We start from the raw sequence: 13,982 nt of genomic DNA, 5'->3' as shown, positions 1-13,982 counted from the left end.
AATAGTGCAACCATTTTCTTCTCAGAAACCCGATTTAATTCCATTTCACGAACATAACATCTTAAATACCTTGAAATATTCCTCCCATCAAATTGATCAATTTTATTGACCACTGCTTGCAATGCTTTGGTTGCCAAAGCTTCCTTTCGATCATTGCTTTGCTGTTGCTGCATTGACAATGAAAAGGCTTGAAACAAACTAGCAATAGACGGATCCATGTGCATACCTTGTCCTTTAGAAGACTCTCCACCAGAAACTTCTCCCAAAAATCCTTCAAAATTTTTATTTTCGTTTTCCATAAAAATAAAGATAAAATCAACCGAAATCTAATACCTTCTACCTCAAGCTTTCACGTCGGGTTCACCACTTATGTCGAATTACGTGCTTTCCTGCTCGAGAACGCGCCAGGCGTCTGGCTGTAGAAGGTAGTATGGAGATTCGCCGATAGTCAAGCAGTCTATCAGTTTTTGACTGCTGGAATATAAACGACTGCAACAATGTACCGTAAATCTATACGGGTGCTCTTCGACTGCTTGTCGAAGTCCTTTTTGCCCAGCCGGTAGGTCTCTAGACGTTACAGAGAACCCCGTACAACCCAAACTGTTAACCTTCAATACTGCTTTGTACTTACGATCTTGTATCCACTGACTGTTTTGTTAGATTAACCCAATAAATTTCATTCACTCTGCATACTCAATCCTATAGACACCCTTTTAATCCTTCAATCACAGACGTAACTCGATTTCACAAAACAGTCAAGAGTATTCAAACCCACTTCATTTAAAAATCCCGATTCACCATTACAACATTGACTTCAGCAGCGATTGCCTCAGTCTTCCCCAAAACTCTACGAAGAAGAAAAATTCAAATTCTATGTCTTTCCTTCCCCGACCCGAAGCATGAAGCTCCTCTCTCTAATTCCCTTGATCTTCTTAAACCTCCAATAAAAAAAACCGAACTGGTAACCTTGCAGAAGCTTGAAAAATCCTTCCCCCCCCCCCCCCCCCCCGATTTCCCCCTCAAAAAAAAACCACCCCCAAAACTATATCCCACCTAACCTTATCCTCTGAATTTCTTCAATCTTCCATCTTAGATCCAAAATTGGCTCCCACCTCAAGCTTGGATCCGAAATTGGCTCTCGCCGTCAAACTTTCTCCTCCGTTTTTGCCTTTAAGAAATCCATTTACCGAAAACAACGTTCCCTGAGACGGCACAAAGAACAGGACAGCCTGAAACAGAATCGAACCCCATAATCGGGACCACATTGAGTCGCCCGACCAATTCAGGTTCTATATTGGGAAAGACGCCCGTAGTAACCTGGATGTTCCCGTAATTGGGTCAAATTGGTCCTCGCGTCAGATTGGCTAAGACCCGTAGTAAGACCTGGATTTCTCGTAATTAGACTGCATTGGGTTGCCCCACCAATACAGGTCTCATATTGAGTAAGAGGACCCGGATTGGATTATCGAAATTGGATCCAATTGGCTATTCGAACCAGTCGTGTGAATTGGTCCTTCTCTTCCTGCTGACTCCCGTTATTGGAATCGAACGGGGCATTTCAGTATGCCCCGGCTGACTGTAACAAAGTGACTGAACCTGACCACTCAGTATTTGTACTGGAGTTGGTCGATGCTCCCAATATTCGAGGTAACTGAATATTAATAAAATTCTCCTTTCTTTTTATTTTCATTGTATACTCGTGTTACAACACGACACTGTAGTTGGAGAAGAATGGTGTTTGTTGAGTTGACGCATGAAGAGTGTTGTTGTATGCGAACTCAGCAAGCGATAGATATGCAGTCCAATCATCTTGTTGATAGTTGATGCTACATCGTAAATATTGCTCCAAAACTTGATTCATCCGCTAAGTTTGACCGTCAGTTTGAGGATGAAAAGCCGAAGAGAGCTTAATATCCACCTTCAATATCTCAAAGAGGGACCTCCAAAACTTGGATACAAACTGAGTACCTCGATCCGACACGATATCATCTGGTAGGCCATGATAACGATATATGTTATCAAAAAAGAGTCTTGCGGTGTCTTCACTTGACAATGTTTTCTTGCAAGGCACGAAATGCGCCATCTTTGTAAATCGATCCACCACAACAAAGATGCTGTCAAATGAATTCGATGGCGGTAGGTCCGTAATGAAGTCCATAGAAACTGAAGACCATGGTCGGTGCGGAATAGGCAATGGCTGGAGAAGTCCATACGGACGATGTCGAGGGATCTTGGATCTTGAACAAACATCACAAGAAAGGACAAATTCCTTCACATCCTTCCACATTTGGGGCCACTAAAAATCTCGTGAAATGAGCTCCAAAGTCTTGTTGAATCCAAAATGTCCCGCAGCTGAAAAGTCGTGGCGAGATTGAAGTACTCGGAGTCGAGTTGGTCCTTTCGGGATATACAACCGCTCCTCAAAATACAGAAGATCTCCCTCCACCTTAAACTTGTCATTATCGACACGTTGTTTGATGTCAAGAGCTATAGAATCCTCAATGGTCGCAGTACGTACCTCGCTGAGGAAGCCGTCATCGATAGTTGCAACAGTAGCAAAAATCCTGAATTTTTCTGGTTTCAACAATGTTGTACATTGTTGATCAAATGCTGCTTCTCCAGCCTTTGGCACAAGATACGATCTCCTCGATAATGCGTCAGATAATCCTTGCTGTTTTCCAGGGCGGTAGGTGATAATAAAGTCAAATCGTGATAGAGACATATTCCATCGAGCTTGACGACGATTCAAAATTCGAGCTGTCATGAAGTACTCCAAATTCTTGTGGTCCGTATAAACAGTCACTGGATGTGCAGCTCCTTCGAGGAAGTGACGCCACTCTTGGAAGGCATCTACTATAGCAAGCAGCTCTTTGTCGTGGATCTCGTAGTTGATCTCAGCAGCAGAGAACTTCCGTGAATAGAACGCAACTGGGTGAAGCTTCTTGTCTATGCCCATCTGTGAAAGCACAACTCCCAAAGCAAAATCTGAAGCATCGGTCTCTAAATAGAAAGCCTTTGCAAAGTCAGGGTGTACCAAGATTGGAGCTGTAGTGAATGCCGTCTTAAGATCTTGAAATGCTTTTGCTGCTTGTGATCCCCATTCGAGCTTGTCTTTGCTTGTTAGACGCGTGAGTGGTGCAGCAACTTGAGAATAATTCTTGATGAAGATCCGATAGAAGTTAGCAAATCCAAGAAAACACTGAACATCTCTAACCGTCTTCGGAACTTCCCAAGATATAATTGCTTCTACCTTTTTTGGATCCATCTTCAAGCCCTCTGTAGTCGCAATGAAGCCCAAAAATTCCATCTCATTCTGGTGAAATTGACACTTCTCCAACTTGGCGTAGAGTCCTCATTCGCGTAGTTTTTCAAGAACCAAACAAACGTGCTTCTCATGTTCTTCTTCATTCTTGGAAAATATCAAAATATCATCCAGATAGATGACAACAAAGTCATCGAGGTACTCCCGAAAGATGTCGTTCATCATATGCTGAAAGACCGCTGGAGCATTGATAAGACCAAAAGGCATGACATTGTACTCAAAATGGCCATACCTTGTACGAAAGGCTGTCTTCCATTCATCTCCTTCTTTGATTCGCACAAGGTTGTAGGCTCCTCTTAAATCAATCTTTGTAAAAATCCTTGCACGTCCAAGTTGATCTAAGAAGCCGGAGATCAAAGGTAAGGGATAGCGATTTTTCTTGGTCACCTTGTTGAGTCCTCGGTAGTCCATGCACATGCGCAGTGAGCCATCCTTTTTCTTCACGAATAGGATTGGTGCTCCAGCTGGCGACTTTGAATGTCGAATAAAATTCTTGGCTAGATTCTCATCGATGTACTTCCGCAATTCTGCCAACTCCGTCTGCGATAGGTTGTATATTGGACCAAAAGGTGGTTGCGCTCCTTCCTCTAAGTCTATGGCGCAATCATATGGTCGATGTTCCGGCAGTATATCGGCGTTCTTCTTCTGAAACATGTCTTCAAAATCCCTATATTGCTCTGGTATATTCGATGTTGAGATATTCTCGCCGCTAGTTGGAGCTGCATAAATGACAAATGGTGCGCCTTCCTTGGACGATCTTAGGAACGCTCTCGCTCCAATAAACATGGATTTCTTCATGTAGGTTCTATCAACAGGTTTATTATTATTTTTTTCAGGAAATGTTATCCTTCGTAGCCTCCAATCAATGGATGGATTATGATCTTCTAACCAAGAAAGACCAAGGATAACAGGGCTTGATGGGGTTCTAATAATATTAAAAATAACGTGACTACTATGGTCCTTAAACACCACTTCTATAGGGTCTGATTCGTGGGTAACGTTGCCTAACAATAAGGGTCGTCCATCTATCACCTCTACGTGAACAGGTTTGGACTTCTGTACTAAACGGATCTTGTGGCGTTTAGCAAACTCTTCATCTAAAAAACAAGTAGATGCCCCCGAATCCAATAAAGCTAAAGTTTTTTGTTTTTGAGGGCCTAAAAACAAAGGAATTGTAAAACAACGGGCAGGTTGGACAGAGAAGGAGGAACCTGATTGTTGTCATGATATTAGATTGTCCAGCCGCACGGTTCCTACTGTGGCTGGGCGTCGTCGTTTTCCAGAATCATCGCACTTCTAGTCTTGACAGGGTGCCAATTTTGCTTCTTTGGGCAATTTCCAACCTTGTGACCTTCTTCTCCACAGTACAAACATAACCCTTCCTCCATACGCCGTTTCTTCTCTGTTGGAGTAAGAGATCGGATACGCGCCGTGTCGATTTGCATGTCTGTTGCCTCCGAATGTGAGTTTAAGCTATTTGCAGACATAGTCACGTCGTAACGAGTCATTTGGTGTCTTGGACGTTGGTCTTGGCGATGCTGGAATAGGCGGTTGTCACACTTTACAACTTGGCTAATAGCTTCGTTGAGCGTTTGAGGATCAGGAAGAGATAACAGCAAGTCCTTCACATCATCTTTCAAGCCCCAATAAAACTGACTCACCAACGCCTCTTCACTCCAATTAATGTCACTTGCCAATTGTCTGAAATCCGAGGCATAGACTGATGCAGAGCGTGTTCCTTGTCGTAGCGATCGGATCTTTGTTGTAGCCCATCAAACTTTATCATGCTCGCCAAATGCTTCTGCAAACGCCTCCAAGAACGTTTCAAAGTTGCTCAGGATTGGCGATCGCTTCTCGAACAAGGGAGTAAACCAAGACAAAGCTTGTGCTGTAAGCAAGGTTCCAACAAGCCCAACACGCGCTTCCTCCATCGGATAACGTTCGGGCTGTAAAATTGTTATCAACCTGATTTGGTTGACAAAACCTCGAAACTTGGAACGAGTTCCATCAAACTTATCCGGAAGACTAACTCGAGGCTCCTTTCGTTGTAGGACTACTCGATCTTGTTGAAATGGAGGTAGAACTGCTTCTTCTGGCGCAGAAGTTTGAGGCTGATATGCTTTAGATGGCGCTATCCCAGATGCTCCATTGTTATGGAGTCCTACCATGACTCCTTCGATCTCTGTTGTCCTATGTGACAACGAGGCAAGAGCATTTATGATGGCGTCTAGTTTGGATTCCAAACTTTCAGCCATTTTAACGTCTTAACCTTCGGCTAACCTTCAGAAAGAAGAAAAAAGAGTTTTGACAAGAGGACAATATTGGTTCAGAGGAGAGTACTCCGCAACCTCTAAAACGCCTTAAGACTCCAAGATGAGGGATAATCCACTCTCTCCAAGAAGAATAAGGCTCCAATATTGAAAAAGAAGAGATATCAGTTTAGAGGAGGGTAATCCGCAACCTCTAAAACACTAGCACACCTTCAAGAAGAGGGGTAATCCACTCTCTAACAAGAAGGAACTAGCTCTGATACCAGTGAAAATGCAGTCTCGACAAACTGTCACGGACACAAAATACAGACTTGAAATCTAACAAGAAGTTCAAGAAGAAGTGGCAGAACTAGATTAAACAGATGAGTACAAGAACAACACCAGAAAGGTGAGCTAGAACTCCAAGAGATGTGTTTTTGAGACTGAAGAACCCTTCAGCCTCGACTCCTATATATACTACTGAATAGGAAGCTTCTCAAGCTACTTCCGCTAACTAGGACGCTTCTCCAACAACTTCTACTAATTAGGAAACTTCTCGAGCAACTTCCTAGAATCTATCAGAATATTTTAGAACCTTCTAAGAGAATCTTTAGGGAATATTCTAAGAATCTTCTAGAACCTTCTAAAGGAATCTTTAGAGAATCTTTAGAGAATATTCTATAAGAATATTCAAAGAATCTTCTAATGTATGTCCATGACAGTCGGCTAACTAGGTGGGTCTTGTTGCTACAAGTGTTTGATTACACCGTGGAGTGCAAACCTGGATCGGTACACAAACAAGTAGATCACATGTCGAGATTGCCTGGAGGAATGGAGATCCACCCGATTGATGATAGATTGATAGATGAGAGTCTTTTCTTGGTGACAGCTAGAGCAGCATGATATTCTAGGATTATTGGGTTCTTGACTACTCAATAATTGCCAGTGGATTTATCCAAGGACGAGAGGCGAAAGATTTGGGTCAATAGTCGTCATTTTGTGGTGTTAGGGAACCGGTTGTATCGACGTGGATTGGATGGAGTGTTAAGACGTTGTGTGATGGAGGATGAGGTTCCTCCCATTTTGTTGGCTTGTCATGATAGTACGTGTGGCGGGCATTTTTCTCGCCAATTGACTAGTCAAAAAATTCTTAGGGCTGGTTATTACTGGCCAACACTCTTCAAGGATGCTCATACCTATGTGAGGCGTTGTGATGCATATTAGAGATTTGCTAGGAATGACCTTCACATGCAGTTGCCGCTTCACATTTCCCTACTATTGGTGCCATTCGAGAAGTGGGGCATCGATTACGTGGGGCATCGATTACGTGGGAGAGATTCATCCTCATTCATCTCGAGGAATGGCATATATTGTAGTGGCCACCGAATATCTCACTAAGTGGGCTGAAGCCAAGGCTGTGAGGACAAATGATGCCAAGAATGCTGCAATCTTTCTCTTTGAGAATGTGATTACTAGATTTGGAGTCCCGAAGTTCCTTGTGAGTAATCGAGGTACTCATTTCCTCAACGAGGTGATTGAATCCATGACTGAGCGATTCTAGATTGATCACCGGAAGACTACACCCTATCACCCTCAAACTAATGGTCAAACAGAGCAAGTCAACTAAACACTTGGTACTATATTGAGGAAAACTGTTCGAGACTCCAAGCGTGATTGGGATGTGAAACTGCCAGCCACTTTATGGGCATATAGAACAACATTCAAGGTCACCACGCAGGCTACGCCATTCTCTCTAGTCTATGGATTGGAAGCAGTTTTACCAATTGAGTTTGAGGTTCCATCCCTTCGGATTGCAGTAGATTCCAGATTGACTGACAAACAATCTTTAAAGACAAGGTTTTACGAGCTCGAGGCGTTGGATGAGAGCAGGAGACGAGGGGCTCAACACATTGAGGCCATCCAGAGGCGGCGCAAGGTCGTGTTTGATAAACGGAACAAGACTCGGGTCTTGCAACCTGGTATGCTAGTATTGTTACAAGATGCTCGGAAGATCGACTTTCCAAGCAAGTTTGATGCCATATGGTTGGGTCCTTATCTTATCAAGGAGGTGTTTTTAAACAACTCCGTGCAATTGGAGATCTTGAATGGTCAATTGTTTCCCACACGAACATCAGGTAGCAGGTGTAAAGAATATAAGACATGAGGGAGCACAATTTTGGGCAAGAGCTCCATCTTTCTATCTTATGACAAGGCGATAGTATGAACTGGCATGGTGAAAATACTTTAAAGGACAAAAAATGGCAAGTACAAGCTAGATTCGTCCTCTGATGGTCGCCATTTATGTGAGCCCAAAAGTTGGTTCACATTGTTGGTTAAACTAAAAAATCTAAAAAAAATGAGGATTTTGATTATGTTTTGTTATAATAAGTTAGTTATAGACATTAATGTTAGTGGCTTATTGATGATTAGTAGTGGAAAGAAAAATCAAGGGAGAAAGGAGTGGTAGAAAAGATAAGAAAAAGAGCCAAAAAAAAAAAAAAAAAAAAAAAAAAACAAAAATAAAACAAAACAAAACAAAAATGGCCAAGAAGAAAGAAGGAAGAAGATGAAGAGAGACAAGGAGAAGAAGAAAAAAAAGGAGAAGAAAATAATTAGAAGTAAAATTATTGTAATGGGTTTGTCAAATTGTTGGTTCTTAATGATCTAGAACTTAGATTTGGGTATATGAATAGTCAAACTTGATGTTTAAATATGTTTTAAACACATTGGTGGAGTTAGTTTTGTCAAAAAACGCTTCGAATTGGGGGTTTTTGGCATGTCCAGCCCTAAAATCGGATTTAGGACTTAGGGTTAATGTGGGTCCTTGGTCTTGATTAGGGTTGGTGGATTCGGATGGTGGAGATGTGGCCGCCATCCTTTGGTCTCTTCCTACTTGGATAAGAGGGTGGGGGTGGCCACACTCTCTCTCTCTCTTTTTCTTTGGGGCGAAGCCATGCCAAATTGCTTCCCCACGTACCCTTGTTTCTATAGAGCTGCAATTATGCAGCTGTAGTGTATTAGTTATTTGGAAATAGAACGTCAAACTTTACCAATAGTTAGATCTTGTCGTTAGCGTCCTTGGAACAGTAGGCACGTTTTGTTTGGAGAGAAAAACAAGAAAGTTGTGGTGGTTTTAGTGACAAGGAGGTCAGCTGCCGGCCAGATCTGGAGGTCCGACTTTGGAAGGCGATTGTTGGCGGACAATATTGAATTTGGAGCTGAAACTTTTGTGGTGGATGGTTCTTGTTGTCAGCTTTGCAAGGACTATTTGCACGTTTAGATTGAGTAAAGGCCAAGGAAGTTATGGTGGTTGGAGAGAAGAAGAGTCGGCCGTGGTGAAGATGTAGCACTCCGCCAACTCAAGCTACTTTGGAAGATTATATCTTGGAATTCACTCAAGATTTTCAAGAAAAAATTATTGGAGGTGATGCGGTCTCAATTCTAGTTTCTGGAATGCTAAAGCATATGTATTGCACAACTGGAATGGAGCAAGGGCAAGGGTTTTTGTGGCCAGGAGTGCTCTGACTAGGCCGAGAAAGTCAGGCAACTTTGAGGCAAGATTTCTTTTAGTTTAATTGTTGTTTTGCCTTGAATTTTGTTGGGGGACAAGCGCTTGTAAGTCTTATTTCTAAAATAGCAAAGCTTGTTATAAACAAGTTAGTGATGCAACCATTGTAGTGGAATTTGTGCAAGGGGGTTGCTGCCATGACTTGGAAGGTGGCGACTTCTAATTTTCTTAATTTTTAGGATGAAACTTGGATGAATTAGGTCAATTGCACGAATTGTCAATTGGATGATAGGTTGACTTATGATTGGATGAATGAAACTTAGATGAGAATTGGATGAATAGACTTGAATGAATGAATGTTATGGGATGAATGAAAATTAATAGATGGATGATTGATGAATGGAAATTTAGAATGGATGAACTTAGGGTTTAAGGATGAACTTAGGGTTTATGGATGAATTTAGGATTTATGGATGAACTTAGGGTTTATAAAAATTGCATGTGAGTGAAGTTAATCTACTTGACTACTAAATGTAATTAACGGTGGAGGAATTTAGCTCACAGGATAGCTTGGACTATTTCTACCTAATGAACTAGTGAATCTTGAGGACCTTCATTTATCTCCTCTATTGTTCCTTGGCTTTGGATTTACTAATCTCAATTATTAGAATTGAACGAAGCATTACATTGCTAATAAGAATTTCCCGAATGCTTGCAATTCGTACATACTGGTACATAATCGCCATTGGCTCTGGGATTATGACATTCACTGGCATAATGACCAATTTTTCTGCAATGGAAACAATGAAGTGGTCTTCTTGTCCCTCCATTTGGCATATTGGGTGTCTCCATTGGTATATACCTAGTAGTCTTGTTCCATGTAGGATTAGAAAATGATCTTGATTGTCTCGTTGATATGGAAGGTACTTCGTTCGATGACGCCAGTGGAGCATATTGTTGGTACCTCTGTTGCTCCTTCCCATAGTTTTAGGAGTTTGATGGAGATCCTTGATTAAAATTGGAACTTTGAAAGTTATTGAATGTTTGATTTTATCGATTAGATCGATTTTTATTCCATCTATACGTATTTTCCATTTGAACTTGATTAACTTTTCACTGAGTTAATGGGATCATGGTATGATTACTGAATTGTTGTTGCCTTTGTTAATGCCAGTAGTTTTGGATAAGGTGCTTTCTTCCACAAAATGTATATTGATCCATCATTTGTGAGGGTGAAAGGCATTCTGTTACCAATTGACAGTGGCCCTTACAATTACGGCACTAAACATTGGTCCTAGTATTGGTAGGCTTTTGCCTCTTCTCCTTATCTTTAGCTAAATTCACAACCAATTCTTTCATCTTCTTTGTTACATTTAATAACAAGGTTTCATTTGGATCTTTAACAATCACATTTAAGAGCAACTCTTGTTGTTGATAAGTTGGCGATGTAAAATAAGGTGTTATTATTATTGGCGCTATTCCTTGGAGTAGTGAAGCATTAATTGGTTGTTGTAATATAACATTCTTCACATTGGACGTAGCCATTTGTAGATAATTATCCATCAATACATTTTCCGATTGTATTTGTTGGCTTCCTGAACTTAGAATCATCATGGCCCCTACTGTTAACAATTGGTCATAATGACATTCTTCCCATACCTTTGCTCGTACCAATGATGCCTATATTGTAGCTGGTCGAACTTCTTTCACAAATATTTTTAATTTTGGTGGATGCAAACCGTTGATTAATATCGACAATATAAACGCATCCGGTATTTGATTATTTGACCATTTACGAAGTATATCCATGATCTGGCCATAATAGGATTCTTCGGATTTCCTTGCAAACATCCTACTATTCAAAAAAATTTCTCGAAGCTGATCTTCAAATCCAATTGGTCTAAAATGGATTAAGAAGGCATTCGTCAAGGCCTCATAATTAGAAAATCTATCCATTGATTGCCAATTATACCATTCAAAAGCTATATCTTTTAAAGTTGCTACCAACTATCTCAACCAAATGTCTTCAATTCTACCATTATTAGCCATGTAGGTTGTCAAGAATTGAGATATATGGTGATCGGGATCAAAGCCCAGCCAACCACTAAAAGTAGAGAATAGAGCTATACTTGTCATTCGATCTCCTACTGCTCCCATTTGTACTGCAATTCATACTTCTGGCACTCGTGCACCTATTGATGTTATCACTGGTCTCCTTGCTATTTGAATTTGAATTTTTCTTCCTTTTATTTTACTTGGACCTATAAATCCTTTTTGTCGTTCATGTATGATATTTTTTATACGTAATCGCTCTTATCTTTCTTTTACTTATCGATTAATTCTTTAATAATCCTCTCTTTTATGATTAATACTCATAATCTTTTATTCTTCTCAAATAATTAATTTTTAACATTTCATATTGTTATCATTTTCTCGATAGCGACGCCAAAATATTGTTCTCGTTGTGTTCAAGCTTCAATATACCAAAGCAATTGAATTAATAGAGGTGGGTTCGAATATGGAAAAAGACTAGTTATATAAATTGGATCTATTAGTATCACAATTGACTATACTCAGGCTATCTGAAATCAATTATCAAACTACAAAATACCAACGCTTATTACTTCCATCTTAATTTAATCTATAATCTATTCTATGACTATTAATTCAATAATTCTTTCATATTCTTATCTGTTCATCTCTCATTTACTATCTTTGTGGTTTAGATATATTCAATTACTGATCTCCAGCTTACTTATTATATTCAATTTCTCAATTCATCACACAAAATTCAATACCTTGGCTTATGACTTTCACAGTCTGGTTCTCGGCTTACGACTCTCACTATGTAGCCCTCGACTTACAACTCTCATAGTCTAGCCTTCGGCTTACAATTCTCATAGATTGGGTCTTGACTTACAACTCTTTCCTCAACCTCTTTATCCTACCTAAAAGATGATCCATCAACCAGTTGATTTCTAATGTTATGACCCTTTGAATTCTTAACCATTTATTCCTCTAACAACCTATTATTACCAAATAAACTGCCTAACTATGAATCTAATTCTCAAGGTTGTGAATAACCAACCAGTAACTTATAACAAAATTTATTTACCTATTTTACACATGAAAAATATGAAATTCATATTTTTTTTATATTTTTAGAATAGATTAATTTTTCATTTAAATAATAGACAACAAAATTATCTAAAAACTCTCAATAAACATCATTTATAAGATGTTAAAAAGGTGTTAGATTATTTGTAAGTCCAAAAGGCATGACATTATATTCAAAATGTCCATATCTACTTCGAAATGCAGTCTTCCATTCATCTTCTTTTTTGATGCATACCAAATTTCATGCTCCTTGTAGATCTATTTTTGTATAGATCTTAGCTTTATTCAATTGATCAAGAAGTCCAAATATTAAAGGTAGTGGGTACTTGTTCTTGATAGTAAACTTTTTGAGTCTTTGATAATCAACACATATCCGTAATGATCTATTATTTTTCTTCACAAATAGAATTACTACTCCTATTGGAGATTTGGAATGGCGTATGAAGTTCTTGGCTAGATTTTCTTCAATATACTCCTTGATTTCGGCCAACTTATTCTGTGATAAATTGTAGATTGATCCAAATGGCAATTGTATTCATTCTTGAAGGTCAATTGAATAGTCATAGGAATAATATTTTGAAAGAGTATCTACAATCTTTTTTTCAAATACATCTTAAAAATCTTGATATTGGCTTAGAATGCAACTTGAAGTCTTTGCACCATTACAAACATGTGAGGCATGATTGACACAAGGTGATCCTTCTTTTGTAGCATGCAAAAAAGCTCTTGCACTTACAAACATAGGTTTAATTATACTAGACTTATGATTTTCTACATTAAATATACTCTTAGTTATACTTTTAGAAAAGTCAAGAGTACAAGAAATTTAATCTATTTAAGGATTATATTTTTTTAACCATGATAAATCTAAAATGATTAGATTAAAAAATGTTCTAATGATATTAAATACCACAAAGCTATTGTGATGATAAATTATTACTTCTATAGAAAGGATTTTGTGAGTAACATCTCTAAAAGACAACGGGCGACCATCTATGATTTCTACATGAACAGGTTTAGTTTTCTTTACTAAAAATATATTAGGTCTTTTAGCTAATTTTTCATCGGAGAAACACGTTGAGGCTCCTGAATCTAACAAAGCAAAGACTTTGTAATGTACAAGTCCTAAAATAATATTTAATGTAAAACAAGGAAAAGGTTCTGAGGAGAGAATAAGACCTTTATTAGGTATTGTATAAGATTCCAGCCACACGGTCCCTACTATAGCTGGACAAACTTGTTTTTTGATATATTATCTTTTTTGACAATTTTATTCTTCATTTTATAATTTCGTATTTTTTTTAGATAATATTAAGTACTTAGGTTTTTCACAATATAAGCACAATCTTTCTTAATAGTAATGAATCTTTTCTTACTCAGTAAAAAATTTGAAACCTACTATATTAATTTGCATATGTTCTACTTTTGAATATATGTGTTGAAGAAGCATTGGTATTTCCATTGAATTATTATAATGTTGAGGCCTACTTGTACGACTCTCAGATTGAAATTTAAAAAGTCAATTGTTACACTTCACAGCAAAGACAATTGTTTGACTCAATGTTTGAGGATCACATAAGTTGAGCATCAATTTCTTTATCTCATATTATAATCTATAGAAAAATTGGCTAATCAATGCAACATCATCTTACTTGATATCAGTTGCAAGTTGTCAAAATTATGAAGCATATAATGTTGCAAATCAATTGCTTTATCATAAAATATAGATCTTGTTAGTTACAATATGAGTTGCATCATATTTTCCATAGATAGATCAAAACTCTAC

The 13,982-nt window shown here is 38.7% G+C and overlaps 1 protein-coding gene across 1 annotated transcript; it reads left to right on the top strand.

The window, feature by feature from the left end:
• Positions 1 to 6,931: 6,931 nt before the first annotated feature.
• Positions 6,932 to 7,735, top strand: LOC141046121 (uncharacterized). The gene is made up of 2 exons (XM_073538345.1): positions 6,932 to 7,082; positions 7,266 to 7,735. Exons 1-2 carry the CDS (start codon positions 6,932 to 6,934, stop codon positions 7,733 to 7,735), a joined length of 621 nt encoding a protein of 206 aa, XP_073394446.1.
• Positions 7,736 to 13,982: the final 6,247 nt, after the last annotated feature.

The sequence above is a fragment of the Physcomitrium patens genome, chromosome 13 (assembly GCF_059467195.1).
Source record: "Physcomitrium patens ecotype Gransden chromosome 13, ASM5946719v1, whole genome shotgun sequence".
Taxonomy (NCBI): domain Eukaryota; kingdom Viridiplantae; phylum Streptophyta; class Bryopsida; order Funariales; family Funariaceae; genus Physcomitrium; species Physcomitrium patens.
This window is presented reverse-complemented; position numbering and strand designations above follow the sequence as displayed.

Excerpts from the sequence above, each read along its gene's own strand:
- LOC141046121 (XM_073538345.1), top strand. The coding sequence starts at position 6,932 with ATGGCATATATTGTAGTGGCCACCGAATATCTCACTAAGTGGGCTGAA. Across the intron at positions 7,083-7,265 it reads GTTCCTTGTGAGTAATCGAG|CCACTTTATGGGCATATAGA; the intron begins GTACTCATTTCC and ends TGAAACTGCCAG.